We start from the raw sequence: 23,277 nt of genomic DNA, 5'->3' as shown, positions 1-23,277 counted from the left end.
TCAAATATACCAAGTTATAATATCCTGAAGCTTACGGTTCGGTTTGTATCCTGCCCACAAGGTTTTCCTAATAAGTGACACTACGACCTTGACCTTTGACCTCTGACCTTGAAAAACAATAGGCATCTTCCTCTCATCATGTTGATCAAATGTACCAAGTTGTAAAGTCCTAGGGCTTATGGTTCAGTCTGTATCCTGCCCACAAGGTTTTCCTAATAAGTGACACTACGACCTTGACCTCTGACCTTGAAAAACAATAGGCATCTTCCTCTCATCATGTTGATCAAATGTACCAAGTTGTAAAGTCCTAGGGCTTATGGTTCAGTCTGTATCCTGCCCACAAGGTCCGGACAGACAGACGGACGACGCCATACCATAATACGTCCCGTCTTCGACGGGCGTATAAAAATGCGTCACGTCATAGTTGAATCGAGGGAAAATGTCATAATATTTACTTGTTATCTACTACTGCTGTCAAGTGTCAAGCGGCGTATGTGTAACCCTCTATGACAAAATAAATAATAATGTTTCTCAAATGATCATTTATAAATTATTTTCTTTGATATTATAAAAGTCTACAATTTTTTATGTATACATAATTATGTAGTATGCTCTACAATTAATGTCCATTAAAATTATGTTGTGACCATTTAATCTCTGCGAATCTTGCTAGGGAAAGTAGGATTTATTTTGATGCTGTTATAATCGATCGTTGTTTGTGAATAGTATCCTCAAAGACAAGGTTCGACATTAACGAAGCAAGGAATTTTTATGACATTCACAAGCATTTTTAAAAATAAACCTGACAATGCTCTCCAATTACATGCACTTCATATTTCAATGCTATGACATCTACTTGCGCTGATAGAGCGATTTATCACATGAACTTTGAAATGTGGAAAACGCGACTGATATGATCATGTAAGAATAAAAAAGGGGTCTTCTCTAGTACATCTTAATATAGTCTTAATTTTGTCTGAGGAACATTTGCAGAAAGTCGACATAAAACAGATTTATTACCTATTAGTGTCATTTTACTAACTTTACGTTAACCCCCCCCCCCCTCTCTCTCTCTCTCTCTCTAGATCCACCACTGACCGAGCTTTATATTGTCACGAAGGTTACAGTTGTATGTTCAACTGTGTAAATAAACATCAAGCAAAGGAACAAGGAGAGGGAAATTATTTCAAAGATGTAGGCCTACTATATAAGACAGGTTCGGGCTAATGTAACACGGAATTTATGACGAAGCAGGACCGTGGAAAACCCGCCGGGATATTGAAAATATTGTATTGTATTGAATTTAAAAAAAACAACCAAAAACCGCAACATCTTAATTTCTAATAAATGTGATACTACAATACTTGACAAATAAATATGAATATCAATTTTGGACTGGAATTGTATCTTATTCATGAAAATGCTCAATGCACTCTTCAAAAGTTGTACAATTATAAAACAAAGTGACAAATCGCATAAATGAAATAATTCTTTTTAATCTGTTACCATGGAAATAAAGCCCGGTGGGTAGCAATTCTATATGCTTTCTTAAATATTTATGGTCCAAATATTATGCTTAAAGTAAAACTTTTCTGACGTAGACCTTGTAAAGCTGCTTAATATGCATTTTTTGTTGCCATGGCAACCAATTTAAATTTTATTCAAGATGTAAAAAGTGCTATTTTTTGTGTTTTAAAATTAATTTTTTCTACAAATTAGTATAATCTTATAGATAATACTCTTTTTAAAATTCCACCAGCTTTTTACCCAACAAGTTTGCTTCGTGCAGTTTTTATGCCACTATTATTCCCTTTTGTACAAAGATCCCGAAAATGTAAAACATCACAAAAATAAGCTCATCTGGTCAAAAAACGACACGGGTGATTTTTTTTTTTAAAGTCAATTTCTAAAAGATAAATTCCTACTGGACATACTGATATGCAACATGACTTTGTTAGCTACATGTCAAAATGTCGCAAACCTTACCTTAAATACAAAGGAAGATAACAAGTGGTGACTGGATTTATGCTGCATTGTGTTGGAGGAGACGTTGAACACTTTGTATCGTAAGAACGGTGGAATGCAACTCAGCTCCATTTCAATATCGAGTAAAAAGTTCAACACTTCTTCATCTAAAACGCACTCGTTGACTGAGCCCCATATATATGAGGCGCCGTTTTAATATTTTTGAAGTATTTTCTGATATCAAAAAATCATTTTTTGATATCAAAAAGTATATTTTTTGATATCAGAAAATCATTTTTTGATATCAGAAATTCGAATTCTTGATATCAAATAATAAAAGGCATTTTCTGATATCAAAAATTAGATTATTTGATATCAAAAAATGATTTTCTGATATCAAAAATTCGAATATTTGATATCAAAAAATGATTTTCTGATATCAAAAAATACATCATATTTTCTGATATCAAAAAATATAATTTTTGATATCAGAAATTCACATTCTTGATATAAAAAATATAAGACATTTTCTGATATCAAAAATTCGATTTTCTGATATCAAAAAATGATTTTCTGATATCAGGAATTCAAACTGATTTCTTGATATCACAAAATACATTTTCTGATATCAGAAAATAAAAGAAAATGGCGAAAAATCTTTACATAAATAATGAATACTCCCTTGACCCATAGAAAATCGCTGAACTAGGCCTACAGTCTACAGTGTCCGATTTGCTTTCTAAAATTCGTTGTTATTTCAGATTCTTTGAAGATTTTTTTTTAACGATAGAAGGAATTTTATAGGGTTCTTGATAATTCTGGACATATTCAAGTTCGGGTTACTTTCTGCATCCGGAGTTTTGGCGGTAGTCTATCTATTTTGCTCTCCTCGTTTGTCATTGAATTAACAATCAGGGAAAGAGTTCATATATATATATATATATATATATATATATATATATATATATAAAGTCAAAAAATAAAATCCAATACTCAAACTTTTATCTATAGCGCTTTCGCCCTGCGGGCTCGTCAGTAGTATATATATTTAATGCAAATGTAATGAATATCAACCCTTTTTACCGGTAATCTTATTTATGATGACTTATTTTCTTGAAATCCTTCTATAACATCAGTATATGTGATTTGAAAAATGGCGGATAATGGGACTGCTGAGCATGACATGTTAAGGAACATTCAACAAGTCATCATGACTGGTAGCCGTTGTTTTGTACAGTGCGTCTCCATGATCATCATTCTCCACGGGTCTCGTTTGCACATCTTCAGGATCGACCCCGTTCACTTCATAGCGAATTGCGGATAAAGCAGTGCTGACCATTGTGGATATGGAAGAATTTTCCATAATGAATTAGATCTAGATTCACCATTTATTCCCCACGTGCATACAAGGTTCGCAACTTCAGGCGGGAAGCTGAAGGTTGCATCACGGGGAGCATTCATTAAGTCGATCGTAGTTTTATATGAGTCTTATTTTCTGATATCAAAAAATCGATTTTCTGATATCAGAAAATACAAATCATTTTTTGATATAAAAAAATCATTTTCTGATATCAAGAAATCTAATTCTTGATATCAAAAAATGATTTTATGATATCAAAAAATCAAATTCTTGATATCAGAAAATCAAGTTATTTATTGATATCAAGAATTCGAATTTTTGATATAAAAAATGTGATTTTTTGATATCAAAAAATACAAATTCTTTTTTGATATCAAAAATTTAATTTTTGATATCAAAAATTCGATTTCTTGATATCAGAAAATGATTTTTTGATATCAAAAATTCGATTTTTTGATATCAGAAAATCAACCTTATTTTCTGATATCAAGAATTCGATTTTTTGATATCAGAAAATCATTTTTTGATATCAGGAATTCGAATTCTTGATATCAGAAAATCATTTTTTGATATCAAAAAATCTATTTTTTGATATCAAGAATTATTTTTTGATATCAAGAATTATTTTTTGATATCAGGAATTGGAATTATTGATATCAATAATTCTTTTTTTTATATCAGAAAATACCTCAAAAATATTAAAACGGTACCTCATACATATAACGCAGTTCAATTTCATTAATATTTACCAGATCAGTAGTCGCCACTTACTCCGTCATGTTATCGATCTCGTAAAGCAGACGATTCATACCGGAAACTCGTGTAATCTGTCTACGTCTACCAATAAGTGGTCTACGTTATCAAGTTGACTATTCTGCCACGTCATCGTCTATGTATGTTTCTTTAAATTAATTTGTATTTTATTCATATCTTTAATTGTGCTTATTTTTAATAGCAATGAAAAACAAAAATCAAACGAATGCATATCGTTATATATAATGCTTGTGTGGCAAATCCCGATCTATAAATAGCTCTAAAATTAGAACGGGGAAGACACATTCCAGAGAGAAGTAGCCCAGCGTGTTTAGTGCAGATGAACTCCGAACGAAATTTTGACACAGAAATCAAACGAATTTTTCAACCAATCAGCATCGTTGTTTAAGTCATCACTTTAAAAGTTATTAAATGATTTACGTTACACGGTGGTTGCAGGATAAGTTGGGACTCTCTTGAATTATAGGAGCTTCCTTGCCTTGGTTTAAAAAACGGAAAGAGTGGCATGACAAGCCTCGTTCCTACATCATGATTTTTATTCTCGCTCAAACATCACTTATAATTTCAGGGACCTCCTTCCTCCCCGCTGAGCAGTCTTGAGCGCCATGCATAGGTCAACAGATGGTGACGTCAAATACTGAGTAAAAATATCTCGAATGAGACGTAAAGCAACAAACAAATAAGTTAGTTGTCCAGGGCATAGACAATTTAGAAGTTTTAAGAAATGAACATGAATTTTTACATCCAGTTCTCGTGGTTTAAATGTACGATCCTCTCGCTGAGTCATCTAGTATACCTTTAAAGGTATTTCATTGTATGATACTCAAATGACCTCTTGCATATATATAGATTTTAAACGTACTGAGTATTATTTTGTTATTACAGTAGCGTTAGCACTTTGGCTTGATGGTCTTATGCTATCCATTGATGCCAGGTCCAGGATTGTTTGGAGAGTTGTAATTTTGTTGTAGAGAAATTACCTACAGTATATAATATTATTTGTGTGTTGCCCATTTCACTTATTTTATGCAACTAATAAACTTGAGATAGGTGAGTCTACTGTCTCGTCTTTTGTATGATTGCTAAGGAGCAGAAAATTTCCCTGAATTTAATCTGATTAAATCCAGATACGTAGATTGCTACACTAGGATCTGACGTAACCCCATATAGGGTCACGTCCGCATGACCTTTCGTTTTCTCCCATGAACCTTTGCGTCATTATTTACGTTAGAGAGACAGTCGTGCCAATAACCCAGATAGGGGCGCAACTTCATGAGGCAGGAGGTTTGGGGGCCGCATTAAGGACCCCAGTGGGTCCAGGGCGAAACCTTGGCGGGGGCCGGGCTTAAAATATGTCTCATATGTAGTCATTTTCACAAGTTTTTGGGGGGTCATTTTTAATGAGGTGAAATTAATCAAATGACAATTTTTTTTAGTTCTTTTTTCTTCTTCAATAAATCCTAATAAGTCCTCCCAATAAAAGTAACAATAACTCCGAGAGTGAACCCCCCCCCCCCCCCCCCGATTGCTTCTTTTATCGTTTACTTTTTTTAAAGCTGTGTGGTCCGAATTACAATATTTTTTTCCATCTCGTAAAAACGCTATTAAATCATCGCACGTATGTAGTTATGAGGCTGTACGACATATCATAAATTATTTCACCTGTTTTAACCCAAATTATATGATTTTAAATCGATGTTTACAAATAACCGCGTCACTGCCATTTCAAGTGACAGTCACGTGACCAGTTCAAACTTTCAGATCATCGGTGGCCTTATCTGTGTAAAGCTGTGTATTTTGTTATAACAGTACTGTACCATAAGTTTAATAGAAATAAAATATCAAATATCTCTTAGTAATTCGTTGTTTTATGCTCTTTCAGCCTTAAAACTAGACAGTTGCGTATGAGTTAATACATCATGTTGGGATTCCCCTGACGCGCGTGGGTCTATTTATAGACGTCTATTATGGGATGATTTAAATATGTACCCACTATATTTACTTTCTAAATAATATTCACACTGTTTTCTTTTACATGCAGATGTTTTCAAGCATGTAATTAAGGGAAAGTTAATAACTTTATAAAGTAATTAATCTGCTGTAAAGTAATCATGTACAAAAATAATACATGAACATCGGGTCATACAGCTTTAAATTTTTAAAAATCCGCCACTGGCTCGAGGTCTTTGCGCAGTAAATGCACAGGTCATATGATCTCGTTCTATTGTGACATCACAGTAGGTTACGTCATAGTTTACATTATCACGGGAGGAAATCGTTCGTTTGGTATTCATGTAAGTATTTTGACATTGTACGTTAATTTGAGACGCAGAAAAACACCCACACGTGTTACATGTATTGTAATACCACCTGTGAATTTCCCGCACAAAGACCTCGATACTCAAACTCTGACGCTTTGCGCCAGCATTCTTCGCGATCGAGGCAGTTAGCGCTTCATGAAAAGTATGTTAACGTGAAGCGTCGCTGTACATGCCCTCAGGAATTTTCTAAAATTTGTTTTTTTATAGTTACATTTTACTTTTATTTCTGACTGAATTCTTTTATAGTCGTAATATATTTATCAAGATTCATACGCACATCGTTCACATTTATAAAGAGATGACTATCATTTTAATTGGTAAAGATATCGAAGGCAAAACATTGTCCAGAAATGTAAATACGTAATTTATAGCTTAAGTCTCTGTAACACAAGAAATGTAGATAATTTATAACCTAAATTTCAGTAACACTAGACATGTACAGATACTTTATAGCCTAAGTCTGTAACACTAGACATGTAGATACTTTATAGCCTAAGTCTGTAACACTAGACATGTACAGATACTTTATAGCCTAAGTCTGTAACATTAGACATGTAGATACTGTATAGCCTAAGTCTGTAACATTAGACATGTAGATACTGTATAGCCTAAGTCTGTAACACTAGACATGTACAGATACTTTATAGCCTAAGTCTGTAGCATTAGACATGTAGATACTGTATAGCCTAAGTCTGTAACATTAGACATGTAGATACTGTATAGCCTAAGTCTGTAACACTAGACATGTAGATACTGTATAGCCTAAGTCTGTAACACTAGACATGTACAGATACTGTATAGCCTAAGTCTGTAACACTAGACATGTACAGATACTTTATAGCCTAAGTCTGTAACATTAGACATGTAGATACTGTATAGCCTAAGTCTGTAACACTAGACATGTAGATACTGTATAGCCTAAGTCTGTAACATTAGACATGTAGATACTGTATAGCCTAAGTCTGTAACACTAGACATGTACAGATACTTTATAGCCTAAGTCTGTAACACTAGACATGTAGATACTGTATAGCCTAAGTCTGTAATACTATACATGTACAGATACTTTATAGCCTAAGTCTGTAACACTAGACATGTAGATACTGTATAGCCTAAGTCTGTAACACTAGACATGTACATACTTTATAACCTAAGTCTGTAACACTAGACATGTACAGATACTTTATAGCCTAAGTCTGTAACACTAGGCTTGTATAGATATTTTATAGCCTAAGTCTGTAACATAAGACATATAGATACTGTATAGCCTAAGTCTGTAACACTAGACATGTAGATACTTTATAGCCCAAGTCTGTAACGGGAGACATGTAGATACTTTATAGCCTAAGTCTGTAACACTAGACATGCACAGATACTTTATAGCCTAAGTCTGTAACATAAGACATATAGATACTTTATCGCCTAAGTCTGTAACACTAGACATGTACAGATACTTTATCGCCTAAGTCTGTAACACTAGACATGTAGATACTTTATAGCCTAAGTCTGTAACACTATACATGTAGATACTTTATAGCCTAAGTCTGTAACACTAGACATGCACAGATACTTTATAGCCTAAGTCTGTAACATAAGACATATAGATACTTTATAGCCTAAGTCTGTAACACTAGACATGCACAGATACTTTATCGCCTAAGTCTGTAACACTAGACATGCACAGATACTTTATAGCCTAAGTCTGTAACACTAGACATGTACAGATACTTTATAGCCTAAGTCTGTAACACTAGACATGTACAGATACTTTATAGCCTAACTCTGTAATACTAGACATGTAGATACTTTATAGCCTAAGTCTGTAACATTAGACATGTAGATACTTTATAGCCTAACTCTGTAATACTAGACATGTAGATACTTTATAGCCTAAGTCTGTAACACTAGGCTTGTGAGGATACTTTATAGCCTAAATCTGTAACGGGAGACATGTAGATACTTTATAGCCTAAGTCTGTAACACTATACATGTGCAGATACTTTATAGCCTAAGTCTGTAACATTAGACATGTAGATACTGTATAGCCTAAGTCTGTAACACTAGACATGTGCAGATACTTTATAGCCTAAGTCTGTAACACTATATAGCCTAAGTCTGTAACACTAGACATGTAGATACTGTATAGCCTAAGTCTGTAACACTATACATGTGCAGATACTTTATAGCCTAAGTCTGTAACACTAGACATGTAGATACTGTATAGCCTAAGTCTGTAACACTATACATGTGCAGATACTTTATAGCCTAAGTCTGTAACAGTAGACATGTAGATACTGTATAGCCTAAGTATGTAACACTAGACATGTAGATACTGTATAGCCTAAGTCTGTAACACTAGACATGTACAGATACTGTATAGCCTAAGTCTGTAACACTAGACATGTAGATACTTTATAGCCTAAGTCTGTAACACTAGACATGCACAGATACTTTATAGCCTAAGTCTGTAACACTAGACATGCACAGATACTTTATAGCCTAAGTCTGTAACACTAGACATGTAGATACTTTATAGCCTAAGTCTGTAACACTAGACATGTACAGATACTTTATAGCCTAAGTCTGTAACATTAGACATGTAGATACTGTATAGCCTAAGTCTGTAACATTAGACATGTAGATACTTTATAGCCTAAGTCTGTAACACTAGACATGTACAGATACTTTATAGCCTAAGTCTGTAACACTAGACATGTAGATACTTTATAGCCTAAGTCTGTAACACTAGACATGTACAGATACTTTATAGCCTAAGTCTGTAACACTATACATGTAGATACTTTATAGCCTAAGTCTGTAACACTAGACATGTACAGATACTTTATAGCCTAAGTCTGTAACACTAGACATGTAGATACTTTATAGCCTAAGTCTGTAACACTAGACATGTACAGATACTTTATAGCCTAAGTCTGTAACACTATACATGTAGATACTTTATAGCCTAAGTCTGTAACACTAGACATGCACAGATACTTTATAGCCTAAGTCTGTAACACTAGACATGTACAGATACTTTATAGCCTAAGTCTGTAACACTAGACATGTAGATACTTTATAGCCTAAGTTTCAGTAGTACTAGAAATGTACAGATCTGTAGCCCGAGTCTATTTAATTTTAAACAATGTAACATTAGAAGATAAAAAAAGATCGATGAGCAGTGATAGTATTATTTTTTTGAGGACAACCCATTCCAATTGCTGGTCACTATCACTTTAGTGGGAAAAAATTCATTAACAACTGTCAAATAAAATAAATTTCAATGCATTTTTCAATTATTGTTTTAAGTATTTGAATTTCTGGTATGTCAATCTCCAGTGATATTGATAGTAATTATATGTATTTTACGGGAAGATAAAACTAATTGACGTTAATGTTGAGAGCTGCATTAAAAAATTAGACAAATTCAAAAATAGTGTTTTGAATCATTTCATGGAAAAATGTACGCGTCTGTTTTATTTATGTTCAAAGGGGGTTAACCAGTATTTGTACTTAGAACATGTATCTTCAATCGGTAAAACCTATATTATCGCAGATAAACGAATAAATGAATGAATAAAAAACAAAACAGAAACCACCAAATCTGAAGAGAAGTAGTTGGTGTCAAAGGCAATTAAAACATTCTTTTAAAAAGAGGTCGATTACAGTTTAGTGAAAAAGTAACGAGTTTTAAATATTTCTAATGAATTGATAAATCATACGAGCACTTTTCGCACATTTAAGCCGAAAATGTTCAAGTGAGCCTTTCTTATTAAAACTGGTCTGTCGTCTATAAAATTTTCACATTTTTTGACTTCTTAAGAACCACTGGACCCATTGCAATCAATATTGTCACAAAACATTCATGGAATGAAAGGATTCCAAGCTTCTTCAAATCAAGGGTCATGCCCTATTCCAAGGGGAGATAAACCAAGAAACGGGGTGGTTTTTTGTTGTTGTTTTTTTTAAATTTTCTCAAGGACTAGGAAGGCAGAAAAGATGAAATTCGAATGACTAAAGATTTAATTTTGCGCCACAAAAGGGGTTCAAAGTTTAATATTGTTTATATGTGAAGAATATTTTTCAAAGTCTTCTTCCCTAGAATCAAACGGATTGATATTGTCTGATATGAGCATGCGATCATATCTATATAGTGTAGTTTCAGATTTGTACACACCACAACCCCCGGGGCCAGGGCACAATAGGGGCTCAAATTTTAACATATAGGTTGTTTATGGGAAATATCTTCAAAAAGTTATCAATCACAATTAATGAATCAGATTGTCAATCTGATATGAAAGTATCTTCATATTGTATAGTTTCAGATTTGTCGGGGAACGACGAATTTTTACATACAGAAAAGTCACAGATTTCTGGATACAATAAATAACTCTCATGTTAAACAAAAAATGACAAAACAAACAATTCCATATTTCATAATTCACTATATTATAGACTTACACTGAAAAAATATGACCAATACATGTGGTAAAATTCCTCATTTTGGGGGGAAAAGAAAGATTTTTACACACAAAAAAGTCACAGATTTCTGGACACAATGAATAACTTTTATGTTAAATAAAAATATGACAAAACAAATAATTCCATATTTTAGAATCCATTATATAAGATTACACTGAAAATAAATCATGGCCAATCCATGTACATATGTTAAAATTCCTCATTTTGGGGGGAAACGAAAGATTTTTACACACAAAAAAGTCACAGATTTCTGGACACAATGAATAACTTTTATGTTAAATAAAAATATGACAAAACAAATAATTCCATATTTTAGAATCCATTATATAAGATTACACTGAAAATAAATCATGGCCAATCCATGTACATACGTTAAAATTCCTCATTTTGGGGGGAAACGACGGATTTTTACTCACAAAAAATCACAGATTTCTGGAAACATTTGGTTACCTTAAATAAGGAAAATAATGATGCTATGATTTACACAACATTGGTTGGAAATAGCAAAATTATCCGATGATGCAAGAGTAACGTCTTCTTTAATGCGTGTGATATGAAATTGAAACTGAATGGAACAGGAAACCCTTTGCCTAAATTGTAAATTTCATGACCCCAAGGAAGGGCTTATGGTTCCAGGGTGGGGCTAAAATGGTCATAGTGATTTAAATGTCTTTATCATTTGAAGGACTTCTTTAATTTTGTTGATACTAGATAAAAGTTAAATGCATATATAGGAAAACAGAAAGGAATGTACCATTTAAAAAAAAAAAAATTAACACCAGAGTCAGGTCCTAAATAGTCATACGGTGTTATATACATGTAACATACTAGTGTCTCATATTTTGCACCACTGGATATACTCTCTTTATTTCTAACCAATGAAAATATTGTCCTTACTTGAATAGAACGCTATTGTGTCAATTTACCCACAATGCAATTATTGCACACACATTACAATTATCAAATATAAATCACAAGATTATCAAACATACATCACTAGATTATCTAATATTGCAACGTTTTACACGCTATACATGGGGATCATTGTATTTGAGAAACATTGTTTATTTGGGATCATTTTTCAATGTTGAAATATATGACCCATCTCCTGTCTGAGATGTGGACTGTAAAGTAAACCTTTTGTATATTTGGGGCTTTCTTTTAATGTTGAAATATGACCCCCTACTACTATGGAACGCCAGTCTTTAATTCACTTGAAGATAGGTTCTGTAACGTGTTACTGGGTTCTTTACAAGAGTCAAATATCTATAATTTTCCTCTTACCCTACTTGAGCTATTGATTCATCATTAACACAAATTTTTCTATTTCTCTGTCCGAGCGTTGATTGGTACCGAGTTACTTATCTCGGGTTTCTAATCATATACAGAGGGTCATTTGCTGGCTGGGCTACTTGCACCGTGTTCCTGAACCAAGTTCCTATTGCTTAGTGAAAGCACAGGGAGCCTCACCGTTATTCAGGATAATTGCACCCAGTAGTACCCCACTGCAATTCCTTAATCTCTTTCCACTAATGCTTACTCTTTTTCTCCCTAGCCTATTTCTTATTTCTATTTTTGGTCTACCTATTCCTTCTTACTTCTGGAGCTGTTCACATCAGACTGACTGATTTCTCTCCTGCAGGTTCTTATATACTACTGGACCATGTCTATCCAAAAGGGGCAATCAGGTCCTTGGAGTTATAAGTTATAAATCACTTTTGCGTTTGGAAGACATGGACCTAATACACTATGACTATTAATCATCACAGTTCAAAGTTAATTTGGAGTTCCATATACTACAGGTGCCTGACTGAGATATGGATTGCAAAGAAACACTGTGTTTATTTGGGGTCATTTTTCAATGTTGAAATATGACCTCTCCAGAAATGATATCGCCATTTTTTAACAAGGGTCAAAATCTCACGCTTTGAAGGGTAGTTAATTAACGGTCTGGGTCAACTTTCAACGTTGAATATTGATCAAACATCCGTTGAAAAATGACCCCGGGGTCGTTTTTCAATGGGGTCACTATTTTATGTTACACCCCCATAACCAGGGCAGGGTTGATTTCTGTGGAAACGAGGGGGTTATTTATATTCGGTTTTTCCTATGGGATAGGAAAGACCGAATATAAATAACCTCGTTTCCACAGAAATTGGGACAGGGTCATAATAGGCGTTCAAAATTTAACATTGGTTATATATAGGGAAAATTCTCCTCTCAAAAAACCGGAGCAATCCAGATAGCCTGATTAATATACAAGTACAAGCATTATTATGTAGTGTAGATTCTGTTTTGTTGATACTATGACCTCCGGAGCCAGAATTACGGTTCAAGATTGGTGATATTTTTCCTTAAGAGTCACTAAGATACAGATTATCAAAATATGCAAGCATCCTTGTGTAGTATAATTTCAGATTTGGTTATACCATGACACCCATGTCCGGCCAGGGCGGGGCCACAATGGGCGGTTCCTAGTTTTATTTGAGAAAAATACCATTCTTCTCAAGAACCACAAGGACACGGATTGTAAATATGGAAGTATCGTCGTGTACTGTGGTTTCAGTGTTTGTTCATGTATGACCACGGCAGTCAGGATGTAAAATCTTCAACATATACAGTGGTACCTATTGTTTAATCTATATACAATCAACCTCATGTAGTGTAGACAAATGTCTTCGGGTGAGACCGCAAAAACCGAGGCACCGTCTCACAGCAGGTGTGACACGATAAAGACCCCTCTCCCTGCTTAAAGGTCGTAAGCGCCGAGCATATGTCTAAATTTTGCAGCCCTTCACCGGCAATTGAATGGTGACGTCACCATATGAGTGAACGATTCTCGATAAAATCAATCAATCAATCAATGCCTCTTAAATCAAGTGAGCGATGTGGCCCATGGGTCTCTTGTTTTTTTGTTTTGTTTTTGTTTTGCTCTTTGGTTTATCAAACTTCCGCCAGAAGTTGTTTGCGGAGACGCAGAGGTCTATGGGTAGTATGCTTGGTTGATAAGCTCGGAAAGAAGCATTTGATCAAAATCAGAACTGAATTACAAAATGTATTAAATATATAAACGAAATAAGTTCAGTAATGGTGTTACCAAGGAGGTGATTGTATCAAAAGTTTTAAAACATTAAAAGTTATTTTTCCTTTCAATCTTCCATAACAACGGCAACAAGTACACCAGCTGTCCATTGTAAGCATCTTACTTTTTTTTGTAATAGGAATCTCTTGCAAAACTTTTTGGTGATATTGAACAACAAAAATCACCATTTGTGATATCAACCATGATGACGCGATTATGTTCGAAATGCATTATGTGAAAACAATGTTTGCCAAAGCAGGTCCTAAAATCCTATAACATGTGTGATGTATGTTAGAGAGGTACATAATTATGTAGTAATTAAAGTCCATTTTGGTGAGAGAGAGAAAAAAAAAATATCATCGATCCAAATCATTTTAACTTTCTAATATCATAAAAAAGATAAATAAATGATATTTATCAACTTTGGAATGATTGTACGTGCGTCAAAATTTACACTGGAAGCCCGTCGATTGAATTCTTGTCCAGGAAGCAAAAATTCAGGGCATGCAATTTAAAGATTATAATTGTTTTTTAAAAGTGTATGAATGTTAATATTTAGGCAAATAACTCGTTTGAGTCGATTGGACTCATTCTAAATCTAATTCCTTAAAATATTTTTATACAAAACAACCTTTACTGTCCCTTTCAGATTGGAACAGGTGATCTCGTGTTTCCTTTGTCTGTGCTTTCGTCTACAGATCGGACTTTGCCCCCTGTCCCTCCCCATCCTCCCATGTTGCGGATCATTATATTGACAGGATACAAAGTCCATTGTATCGCGCTCTATATATACATGCCTGTCATTATTCATTTGATGGACCTTGGACCCAACACCGTAAACGTACTAACTGTGTTGTTTTCTATTCTGTTTCATGATTTACGAAGGATTAAGTAAACAATGAATGGCTTAAATAATATATCTTCACTGTTAAACAGACTCGGTTTTCCAATGATCACAGTCGTGCGATGATTTATCAAGCACATTCATAAATATACTTGGACCAAAGTTGGTTAAACGGATACATATTTTCCAAATGAAATAATGAATTCCAAATTTCAACGCCCAATTGTTGTTTAGTTTATGGTGACCCGCCTCTCCTGTCCTTGAATGACATCACTTGTCAATAACCGCACGTTCGTTATAAGACGGCCGCTGGTTGACTCAGTGGAGTTTAAAGAAATAATCTTCTGTTCATACAACGCAATACTTTTCATAGGATAATAACAAATATTTCAAGGTAACTCCTATAAGTAATTCTGCATTAACAAAGATAATTAATGATTGTCGTTTTCTTCATAGAAATGGTAATTCTTTTAATTAATTTGTTTACAAATAAATTTACGCTGACTTTAGAATGTAAGTAACTTTAAGAAATCCAGTATTGTAAAATGGATATATTCAAATAATACTTCAGTAGTATGTAACCATCACATCAGGTATTAGATAGAAAATAGAGCCCAACCCTCGCTATAATAATTAAAAATAAATCTAGAAGAAATCTAATTTCTTGAAATTCTGGAATGTTGAAAACGTCATCTCTCTCTCTCTCTCTCTCTCTCTCTCTCTCTCTCTCTCTAAAAATATCGAATCAGCATCCTGAAACGTGATTACCTTTTTATAATACTATGATTGCTATTTAAATTAACTTATTTAATCCTATAGTTCCAACTCTATATGACTGTCTGAAAGTATAATGTTTTGACTGCAATCTAAAACATTTACGTATAAATATAGATATGTAATGTTGATCGCAAGGATATTATAAGATTAAAGTGTGGAATTGGAAACAATTCATAACTATAATATGCCCTTCGATTTTCCACACCTTTTAAAAAGTTTAATCACAGCATTAATTAAAATACTGTCCTTAGTATTGAGGTGTTTATTGTTCAAGGTTATTTTTATTTTGATGTGTCAGGCGAAAAAGGCTTTGTCGTTGGATCTCACCTGGAGCATATGTTACATGTGTATATTTACTTGGGTGTGGCATCAGTATAATAGCATTTTAACCACAGACTGCGATGGAGGACCTTGATGAAGGATGCCGAACACCCCTACAATGACGACAACAGGACGGCCACTGCGTCCGGAGCCGGCTCTGGGGGTAAAGGTGGTCAAAACCGACGCCCCATTTTGGATCAAACTGGTCAGTGCTGGATCTGGAGCTTGTCTCGCTGATGTGGCTACATTTCCTCTTGACACCACCAAAGTCAGATTACAGGTCAGCTTCCAATCTTACGGTCAGTTAGCCTCCAAGCTTGCATTCGGTTAATTCAGCCTCCAGCATATATACCGGTGTGTATATATATATATATATATATATATATATATATATATATATATAAAGCACTGAAGAACCAACAACATTCAGTATCCAAAACTGTCGGATCTATATTAAATACATACAAAGGTCAAGTAAAATAATTATATAAAGCACTAGAATGACCAACGACATGAACAATTGGAATTGTTCCAATTGTTCATGTCGTTGGTCATTCTAGTGCTTTATATATATATATATATAGTGGGATAAATCTCCGATATAATCTTCTAGAGTGCTCGACGTGGCCTCACTGAGCTACATAAATTGATGATCAGATGGAGTTCAATCACATAACATTTATTTCTCTACAGGCTGTTTCTTAAGAGGATGGTTTCCCCTCACTCGTCGGGAGAAAAATGACATCAGAGGGATGTCATTTTTCTCCCAACGAGTGAGGGGAAACCATCCCCTTACGAAACATCTCTGATGTAATTTTTCTCCCGACGAGTGAGGGGAAACCATCCCCTTACGAAACAGCCTGTAGAGAAATAAATGTTATGTGATTGAACTCCATCTGATCATCAATTTATAAATATATATATATATATATATATATATATATATATATATATATATATATATACATATGTATATATAACGACCATAGAATTTGCGAAATGCTGACTTTAAACGAGACATTGATCAACTTGTTTGTCAGTAGCCTGCCTTGATTTAAAAGCTGATCATAAGCAGAACAAGCTCCTGTGTACCGTATGTAGGTGTTAATGGAATATTGCTACATAAATATGGGAAGTTGACGATGAAGAAACTGCAGCCATTCCGTATTTTATTTTACTAGGTTCAAGATAAAGTAGGGAGTACTTGCAGTAACTACTCGGGCGTTGTCCGGACCATTCTGACTATTTTCCGTGAGGAAGGTGGCAGGGGGCTCTACAGGGGTTTAGTACCGGGTCTACAACGGCAGCTATGTTTCTCCACAATAAAACTGGGTTGCTATGATGATGTCAAAATCATGTACACCAACTTTCTGTTTAAAAGTAAGTAATAAAGTTGAACCAGTAAGGCTTTATTCCAATTTCATTACCTCTGACAAGGGCAGGCGTGTAATATATATCTATAATGCATTCAATGTTTGTTACAGAGGGTGATAAACCGAACAGCACCCCCGTTTCGATCCGAATTTTAGCTGGAGTTACCACGGGGATGCTCTCCGTAGCGATTGCGCATCCAACTGATGTTGTCAAAGTTCGCATGCAGGCACAGTTTGGAAGCAACCGTGGACGGTATGTCAGCACTTCCGATGCGTACAAGACAATTTATACCAAAGAGGGGATGAAAGGACTATGGCGTGGTAAGGGACAACGCGTAGTACTTGAAAAACAATATTGCTTTATTCTGTTATTGTTGGGTATTGTGAAAATTAAAATGACTATATTGTGTTTTTAGGATGTCTTCCAAATATGACACGGAATGGGATTGTGAACGTTGCGGAAGTTGTTACGTATGACGTAATTAAAGACCGCCTAATAGGCGGGGGCGTTATGTCTGAGGGTATACCGTGCCATCTGGTGTCGGCCTTTGTGGCGGGATTTTGTGCTACAGTCGTAGCGTCACCCGTAGATGTGGTGAAGACTCGCTATATGAACTCCATGCCGTCACAATACCAGAATGCAATCCACTGCGCCATGGTTTTATGGAGAGAGCTGGGCTTTGGTGGCTTTTATAAAGGGTACGTAATATACATCGTCTCTTTTAACTCTTATCTTTTAAAACTACATGTAACACATCAGATGTATAACCATGTACAAAAACTTCTATTTTTCATTTTCCAGATTTTTACCTGCATTATTGAGGATTGGGACATGGAATGTTTTAATGTTTCTGAGTTATGAGCAAATAAAACTCCTAATTCAAGGACACTCGGTCATTCCATCTTCCCAGAATGTCCCTAGAGCTACGCCAATTCTCTTGAAAGACAAGCACATATAAGGACATATCAGTAAATAATGATTTGTGTCATTACGTAATTTCGAATTTTACATGGGTGGATATATTTACATTACAAAGGCTAAATCTCTTAATCTTTCCAAAGCCCGTTGTTCAACTTGTATATATGCACACATCGTTTCGGTTATGAGACTACATCTTTCAAAAAATAATAATTCATTGGTTAACTATAGAGAACTGCTGTCATGATTATTTACAATGTATTGCGTGTTTCTATCATATTATACTGCATGTTATACATGGGAACAAACACCTGTGTGTTCCTGGATAAAGTTGATCTCTTAGATATTCATTTAATATACATGTATTATATATACCATATATATATTTTTTGAATTCCAATGTGATAATTAAACAATGCATATTTGTCGCATACATAGTGTACCATATGTTATCCTACGTATATTTATTTTGTTGATTTTTCAAAATATATTATTTTCTTACAACAGTACAATGCCTTTTTTTTGGTAAGATAGATATATACACATGTATATATTTATCTATTTATTGCATATACGAAAATAAATTTTACTTGATTTTTTATAGTTTGTTGGAAAGACTTCATTAAAACATGAAAAATTCTGTACCAACTGTGGAAATAATTAAACGTTCTTGACGTTAAAGCCCAAGAATAGGGTGACTATGGCACGCCAAATTCACAAAAAGAAGCTAAACATAGTTTCACAGTTGATAAACTAGGTTTATCAACTGTAAACTATAGTTTACGGACCGTAAACTATAGTTAACGACGTTAATCTATATTTCACATCTGTAAACCATAGTTAACAGATAATCTATGTTTCACAAGCGTAAACTATAATTCACAATGAAAACAATCATTAGCGATTGCAAAACATAATTTATCTGATAACTACGGTTTACAAGTTTAAACTATTATTAACGAATGTAAATGATAGTTTACGGTTTGTAAGATATAGTTTATAGTCATTTAATGCGCCGAATTCACAAGAAAGTGATAAACACAGTTTTGTAAGATATAGTTTATAGTCATTTAATGCACCAAATTCACAAAAAAGTGATAAACACAGTTTTGTTTAATATAATTTATGAGTAAAAATGGCAGTTAGCTATAGTTTACGATCAAAAACTATAATTAACGAATATTAAACATAGTTTATCTGATAAATATAGTATCACAATTTGTGAAACTAGTATTAACAATTGTGAACTATAGTTAACGAATGTAAATTATAGTTTACAAATGTGAATCTGTACTTATCAGCAAAATCTATTGTTAACGTTTAGTTAAAGACAGATAAACTTGGATTAGCATTTGTAAACTATAGTTTACAACCGTTAAATATGGTTTTACGGATGAAAACTATAGTTAACGAATCGTTAACTATAGTTTACGGTCCGTAAACTATAGTTTACGGTCCGTAAACTATAGTTTACAGTCGATGAACCTAGTTTATCAACTGTGAAACTATGTTTAGCTCATATTTGTGAGGTGACAGATGGAACAGCGTGTGTAGTTCTTAAAACCTCGACAAACTCCGAACTGCTCCAAGTTAATAATAAAACTTGACGGTGCAATCGTTAGGAAGAGCGCAGGTATACACATGAACAAGAAATAATGAAAAGGATAGATTTCCACTATTCTCTTTAGAGAAGTGGACAGGTATGCCTGCCTACTTCTCTAAAGAGAATAAGGTTTCCACCTCAAGCAGTTTTGTCCAGCATTGGGGCAAACGCTTATCATTTTACAACTGAAAGTGCATAAAGATAGGCTAATAGCCAAATACGATGTGCATTTTTTTTTAATCAAGCTCGAGGGGGGTGGGGGTGTGATCGGACCCTTGGTCCGCCTCTATGTGCGTGCTTGACATATAGCCTTTACCAGCCTCATATAAAAGCTCACGGGCCACAGCACTCACCGGACTTACCTTTTCTCTCTTGTTTTTCAGAAGATTTTTAAAAGATCTATAATTCTATGACACATTTTGATCCGATATTATGACCCCAACCTAGCCTAGCTTAAGGGGTTATGACATAGCTGAACTTGAATCCACACAAGGGGGATGCCTCAGAATCAATGCCACTAACATGGGATGCTGTTCTGGAGAAGATTTTTAAAACGACCCCCCATATTCATTATGTAAAAATTTATCCCTGATTTTACCTCAACTCTAACCCTCAAGGGACCATGAAAAATCTGAATTAAGAATGTTTGCACATTGATATGAAACTTTTTAAATTCAAATTTCCTATACATTCTCATGTAAAACTGATTCCCTATTACTGCGTCATAATGGCTGACTTCCTTTTAAACCATGAATGAAAATATATATATCAGCAATATTTGTCTTTCATTTCGAATTGCACTCACAGGCACCTGAAGTATGGATATTACGACCCCCCCCCCCCCTTTTGATAATTTTTTTTTTGGTGGCAATAATTTCTCTGAGATGTCTGAATTCCCGGTCTATCTCATCCCTCTTTCGATTCATGTAATCATTTCATGCTTTTTGTAAGCTTTAGAGATTGGCCTTCTACCGGTATTTTATTAACGTTCATACTACTAGGGGCATCTTAGTGAAACTTACACATGATCACATCCAAAAGAGGAAGGTTCCTATTTATTTTGAGGTCAAAAGGTCAAGGTCACTGTCACTAAATGCCGGAGATTTGAGCTTGTCTGGTCTCCAACTTTCATACTACTTTGTCAGACTTGCATACTTTGATCACATCCAAAAGAAGGAGGTTCCTATTTATGTTGAGGTCAAAAGGTCAAAGTCTCTTTTTCACCATATACTGTAGATTTGAACTTGCCTCTAACTTTTATACATGTACTTGCTGGTGCATGTTTATCAGACTTCAAATCCTGGTGACATTCAAGATTCATGTTGCTTTTGAAATCCAAAGGTCAAAATCACACTAAAAACCTATTGCGGTCATTCAAAGCTTCATACTTATAAACTATATTAAATACGTGCATGTTTTTACTTTGTGAATGCAAGCGTGCATAATTTTCCAAACTGCAACTCAGCCATACGCATCTTTGATGCGTTTTAACGATTTTTCAAGAGTTCCTTTTCATGTCAAAAGGATGTGTTAATTAATTCTTCAATGTGCACAAATTCACTATTTCCCACCATCCAATGTGCCCCGTGTATGGGGGGGGGGGGGGGGGGGGGGTTGTCCCATTAGGACATTTCTAGTTTAACCCACAGTTTGACAACTTAAGTTTACTTTTCTTGCACATTGTAATTATGGGTCCTTCGCAAGTCTCAAATTCAAATACAATCTGATGGCAGATTATTGGACTGAGAGTCAAGCAGGTATGTCATTGAGACAAATTGGTCATCATGTGGGTCATCACCATTTAACCATCTGTAGAATTGTCAGAAAGTACTGGTTAATAAATTATGTCAACATGGTCAAAGATCTGAAACATCATTTCAGTCCGACAATGCACTCAGAAGGATAGTTAGATGAAACTTTTTCTTACCAATAGCTAAATTTTAACAAGAGGCCCACAGGCCTTATTGGTCACCTGAGTACCAGTTAAAAGCATCACTAGTCCCAAGGGCTAAATATCTAGAAAAAAAATTCCTGTTTTGCATATCTGCTAAATTCTAATATTCAGCAACAGCATAAAACAAGATGTGTTCTTAAAACTTCAATGCCCTTAAAAGTGCTTATACTGATGAAAGGCTTTACATGATATATGTATTATCATTAAACAATATCATTAATTTGGACCCACCCTAAAGTCAGAAACCAGGGGTTGCTGTATCAGAAGTCCTTCAAGTGATATAAAGTTTGACCCCGCCCTGGAGTCTGAACCTCTACCCCGGGGATCATGAAATTTACAATTTTGGTAGAGGCCTTTCTGTATATCACAATGCATTTACTTTTTCTTAAAGATATGCAGTTGTAGAAAAGACTTTTAAAAATTGGCCAATTTTTGGCACTTTCTGCCCCGCCCCTTTGGCCCCAGGAGTTCTGGAATTTACATTTCATGTCCTACTTGTCCCAAAGATGCTTCATTCCAAATTTGAAAGGAATTGGAATAGTAGTTATCAAGAAGAAATTTAAAATGTTCTATTGTTCATACATTTAACAACTGACCATTTTGGCCCCAACCTGATACCAAAACCCCTACCCCTGGGATCATCTTTACAATTTTGTTAAAGGACTACCTGCTTTTTATGAATATTCATTTAGCTTCTATTTAGTACCAATAGCACTAATCATGTTATTCAAGTGATTTACACATAAACACTTTATACCAAGTTTGGCCCCGCCCTAGGGTCAGAACCCCCACTCCAGAGATCATGAAATTTACAATTTTGGTATAGGCCTTCCTGCTCAACATCACTATGCATTTAGTTTTTCTTACACATGTGTGGTTCTAGAGAAGAATTTTTTTTTGAAAATTTGTCAATTTTTGCACTATCCCTCAGGCCCCAGGAGTGCAGATCTGAAATTTACATTTATGTACCCCTTGTCCCAAAGATCCTTCACACCAAATTTGAAAAGAATTGGAATGGTAGTTATCAAGAAGTTAAAATGTTCAACTGTTAACGCACAACGAACACCGATCAATTGCATGCAACAGGTCACCTAAGTGCCTCAGGTGACCTAAAAACAGAATGATTGCCACATCATTTGCTTTCAATGAGAACAGTGTGGAATCAACTAAGCCATTTTGCTAATGTGCAAGAAGACCCATAAAGAGACCTTTGCTTACACCCAACCACAAAGCAGCGTGTACCATGGAACCAAGCTCGCTAATGTTGGCTTTTTGGAGGAAACTCTATTGGTCGAACTAGCTTTTTGCTACATATCACAGATGGACGAATGCGTGTATGGAAGCAACCTAGAATCAATATTTCTGTACAGTGTGGGTGGTGTAATGGTACAAAACAGATCCTTTGTCAATAAGATTCTATATGCATTCATATGCTATGTTTCCTTATTTTATTAATATCTTTGATAAAAATATAAAGAAAAATGATTGTTAGGAAGATCATA

At 34.7% G+C, this 23,277-nt stretch overlaps 1 protein-coding gene across 3 annotated transcripts; it reads left to right on the top strand.

Moving 5' to 3' along the window:
* The first annotated feature begins 14,907 nt into the window (after nt 1-14,907).
* LOC125649474 (dicarboxylate carrier SLC25A8-like) lies at nt 14,908-18,817 on the top strand. Of its 3 annotated transcripts, none has more exons than XM_048877044.2 (6): nt 14,908-15,222; nt 16,001-16,225; nt 17,108-17,306; nt 17,411-17,620; nt 17,716-17,998; nt 18,102-18,817. In XM_048877044.2, the coding sequence occupies exons 2-6, from the start codon at nt 16,163-16,165 to the stop codon at nt 18,256-18,258; spliced, it is 912 nt and encodes a 303-aa protein (XP_048733001.1). In that variant the 5' UTR covers nt 14,908-15,222; nt 16,001-16,162; the 3' UTR covers nt 18,259-18,817. The 3 variants fall into 3 exon arrangements, with proteins under 3 accessions (XP_048733001.1, XP_048733000.1, XP_048732999.1); XM_048877043.2 differs by having other exon boundaries at nt 14,913-15,222; nt 16,001-16,206; XM_048877042.2 differs by having other exon boundaries at nt 14,913-15,222; nt 15,904-16,206.
* Nucleotides 18,818-23,277: the final 4,460 nt, after the last annotated feature.

Source organism: Ostrea edulis, chromosome 5 (assembly GCF_947568905.1).
Source record: "Ostrea edulis chromosome 5, xbOstEdul1.1, whole genome shotgun sequence".
Lineage (NCBI taxonomy): Eukaryota > Metazoa > Mollusca > Bivalvia > Ostreida > Ostreidae > Ostrea > Ostrea edulis.
The sequence above is the reverse complement of the archived record's forward strand: the minus strand, read 5'-3'. Positions and strand labels throughout refer to the sequence as shown.